Below are 3766 nucleotides of genomic sequence, written 5' to 3'. Positions count from 1 at the left end.
AGGTATGGTGAAAAGTGTCAAACAGGTTGAGAAAGAGGATCTGCAGATGCCGAATCATCTCCTCGGTCACAAGCGGAGGTTCCTGCAACTTAGCTTTGCTAATGTTGGAGACTTGCTGGGGGTTCGGAAGTCGATATTACCAATTGCGCAGAAAAATAAGAAGAATGTGAATGCTATGGACACCTATGCGGAGATGGCTAGGTTTGTGTCTCTATGCAACAGTGGCTGGCTTTGTCGTTCGCTAACTGGACCGATTTAGCTCAAATGTTGGATTTGATCTTTTCGATGAAGAGGTTAATGATAGGCCCCAGAAAGCATTTATAGACGCTAGCGAGTACATCGTTGATATTCGAGAATATGATGTTCCATACCACGTTCGAGTTTCCATTGATAAAGGTATGTTTCACCTGTCTGCTTTTGTTATACTGAGTTTGACTCACATCCACCAATAGATATTCGGATCGGGAAATGGTATTCAGTCCAGTCCAAGAACGGAGTTATTTCTTTAAGCTGTATTGAGGACCGTCTCAAGCGAGCGGATCCTGTTGTCCTGGCTTATGATATTGAGACGACCAAACTGCCCTTGAAATTCCCGGATCCGGTCATCGACCAAATAATGATGATATCATACATGATTGATGGACAAGGGTTTCTCATAACGAATAGAGAAATCGTCTCTGAAGATATTGCCGATTTCGAGTATACGCCGAAACCAGAATATGACGGACCCTTTACCATTTTTAATGAACCAGATGAAAAAAGGGTCATCGAACGTTTCTTCGCCCATATTAAAGAGGCGAAACCTACTGTAATCGCAACTTACAACGGTGACTTCTTTGACTGGGCATTCGTTGAGGCTCGAGCTAGCGTACAAGGGATTGACATGTACGCTGAGATTGGGTTTCGGAAGAATAGTGAAGATATCTACCAAAGCAATTACTGCGTTCATATGGATTGCTTTGCATGGGTCAATCGAGACAGCTACCTCCCACAAGGAAGTCGAGGTCTAAAAGCTGTGACCGTGGCAAAACTGGGCTATGATCCAGACGAGCTTGATCCCGAGGTCATGACGAGATACGCGAGCGAACGTCCCCAGACTTTGGCTGAATACTCAGTTTCTGATGCCGTGGCAACATATTACCTCTACATGAAATACATCCATCCGTTTATTTTTTCGCTCTGTACGATTATTCCTCTTAACCCTGACGATGTTCTCCGTAAGGGCACGGGAACACTCTGTGAGATGTTGCTTATGGTACAGGCATACAGGGGAAACATTATCTTGCCAAACAAACACACAGAGCCACCCGAAGCGTTCTGGAACGGCCATTTGCTTGATTCTCAAACATATGTCGGAGGTCATGTGGAAAGTATCGAAGCCGGCGTTTTCAGGAGTGATATTCCAGTTAATTTCACAGTCGATCCAGCTGCCATTGACGAACTACTCCACGACCTTGATGCCGCTCTAAAGTTTAGTATTGTTGTGGAGGAGAAAAAGGCCCTGGATGATGTTATCAATTACGACAAGGTTAAAGCTCAGATTGCTAAAAAGTTGCTCAATTTAAAGGAGACCCCGAATAGGAACGAGAAACCCTCGATATACCACTTAGACGTTGCATCCATGTATCCTAACATCATGACCACCAACCGTCTCCAACCAGACTCCATGATACAAGAATCGGACTGTGCGGTCTGTGATTTCAATCGACCAGGGAAAACATGTGATCGACGTATGCCTTGGTCTTGGAGAGGTGAATATATTCCCGCAAAGCGGGATGAATACAATATGATTCGACGTGCTGTGGCGAACGAGAAATTCCCGGGGAAGACGAAAAAGAGCCCGATGAGGGCGTTCGAAGAACTCAGCACGAGCGAACAAGCCACCATTGTAAAGAAGCGGTTGCAAGACTACAGCAAAAAGATCTATCACAGAATCTACGAGAGCAAAACCGTTCAGCGGGAGGCCATCATCTGTCAGCGGGAAAATCCTTTTTACGTTGATACAGTGCGAAGCTTCAGAGACCGGCGATATGATTTTAAGGGTCAACAAAAAGTCTGGAAGGTCAAAACAGACTCGTTAAAGGCTGCAGGAGCTCCCGCAGTAGAAATCGAGGAGGCCAAAAAAATGATTATCCTTTTTGATTCCCTCCAGCTGGCACATAAGTCATCTTGAACAGTTTTTATGGATATGTCATGCGAAAAGGTTCACGCTGGTACTCAATGGAAATGGCAGGGTGTGACATGCCTTACTGGTGCTCATATTATCCAGATGCCTAAGGAATTGGTAGAACGGAATGGGCCGCCCAATGGAACTCGATACCGGACGGCATTTGGTGTATGCTTCCGGGAACATTTCCGGAAAATTTTGCATTCACTTTAAAAAATGGAGAAGAAGTTGCCAATATCGTACCCTTGCGTCATGCTCAACCATCTTGTCCACGGGCGATTTACCAATCACCAGTACCAAAACGCTCGTGGACCCGAAAACTTTCAGATACGAAACCCATAGCGACAACTCTATCTTTTTCGAGGTAGATGGCCCTTACAGAGCTATGATTCTTCCAACATCGAAAGAGGAAGACAAGAATCTTAAAAAAAGATATGCCGTTTTCAATCATGACGGTTCACTTGCTGAGCTTAAAGGCTTCGAGGTCAAGCGAAGAGGCGAGCTGAAACTGATCAAAATCTTTCAAACCCAGATTTTCAAGTTCTTCCTGGAAGGGACAACTCTTACTGAAACTTATGCAGCTGTTGCAGAGGTTGCGAACAGATGGCTTGATGTTCTACATATGCATGGAACAACCTTGGCGGACGAGGAACTCATCGACTTGATTTGCGAAAACAGAAGTATGTCGAAAACACTGGAGGAATATGGAACCCAGAAGTCCACATCAATCACAACAGCGAAAAGACTCGCAGAATTTTTGGGAGATCAGATGGTGAAAGACAAGGGTCTGAACTGCAAATATATCATATCTTCAAAGCCAAGGACCTCCCCTATCACTGATCGCGCCATACCCGTTGCTATATTTTCCGCTGAGTATAGCGTTAAACGTTTTTTCCTCCGGAAATGGTTAAAGGATGATCCCGGAGATATGGATCCGCGTACAATCATTGACTGGGACTACTATCTTGAAAGATTAGGTTCTGTGGTTCAAAAGCTCATAACCATTCCCGCCGCTCTCCAAAAAATCCGAAATCCAGTTCCGCGAGTTCCTCACCCAGAATGGCTCCAACGGCGAATAAATATCAAAGACGACAAATTCAAACAAAAAAAAATGACTGAACTCTTCGAAAAAACTCCGTTATCCGATCTACCAACCAATATAATGGATCATCGTTTACCAGCCAGCGGAGATATCGAAGATATGGTGTCGCAGTCGACGCAAAAACATAGGTATAACATAGTCAATAAAGGCTCACAGAAACGAAAGGTGCTTGAGAATTCAACAAGTCAATTGGATCCATTCGCTAGCCTTCCAGCCACAATGCCATCTATTACTGAAGACTATGAAAGCTGGCTAAAGTACCAGAAACAGAAATGGAAAATCCAAAAACAGGCTCGAATCCGCCGCCGCAAGCTCTTTGGTGAGAGAACAAGCACGACTACTAATGTAATTGGTAACTTCTTCCGGAATCAGGCTGAGCTTGTTTATGTCAAAACTTGGCAAATTTTACAGCTCAAGGAAACCGATATTCCCGGTGAAGTTAGAATGTTCGTGCTAATTGACCACAAGATACACGCACTTACAGTCAAGGTACCAGA

General features: G+C 44.4%; 2 protein-coding genes across 2 annotated transcripts in view; both read left to right on the top strand.

Moving 5' to 3' along the window:
- Positions 1 to 2173, top strand: part of HCAG_05419 (hypothetical protein) — a gene marked incomplete at both ends in the record, with an annotated part of 2606 nt that extends 433 nt beyond the window's left edge. Inside the window, 3 exons of the mRNA XM_001539902.1 lie at positions 26 to 201; positions 260 to 396; positions 453 to 2173. Coding sequence (XP_001539952.1) covers positions 26 to 201; positions 260 to 396; positions 453 to 2173 — 2034 coding nt within the window. The remainder of the gene's footprint in view (positions 1 to 25; positions 202 to 259; positions 397 to 452) is intronic.
- A 1315-nt stretch (positions 2174 to 3488) lies between these two features.
- Positions 3489 to 3766, top strand: part of HCAG_05418 (predicted protein) — a gene marked incomplete at both ends in the record, with an annotated part of 2917 nt that continues 2639 nt past the window's right edge. The window contains one exon of the mRNA XM_001539901.1: positions 3489 to 3758. Within this exon, the coding sequence (XP_001539951.1) occupies positions 3489 to 3758 (270 nt within the window). The remainder of the gene's footprint in view (positions 3759 to 3766) is intronic.

The sequence above is a fragment of the Histoplasma capsulatum genome, genomic scaffold, assembly GCF_000149585.1.
Source record: "Histoplasma capsulatum NAm1 scaffold_5 genomic scaffold, whole genome shotgun sequence".
Classification (NCBI taxonomy): Eukaryota; Fungi; Ascomycota; class Eurotiomycetes; order Onygenales; family Ajellomycetaceae; genus Histoplasma; species Histoplasma mississippiense.
This window is presented reverse-complemented; position numbering and strand designations above follow the sequence as displayed.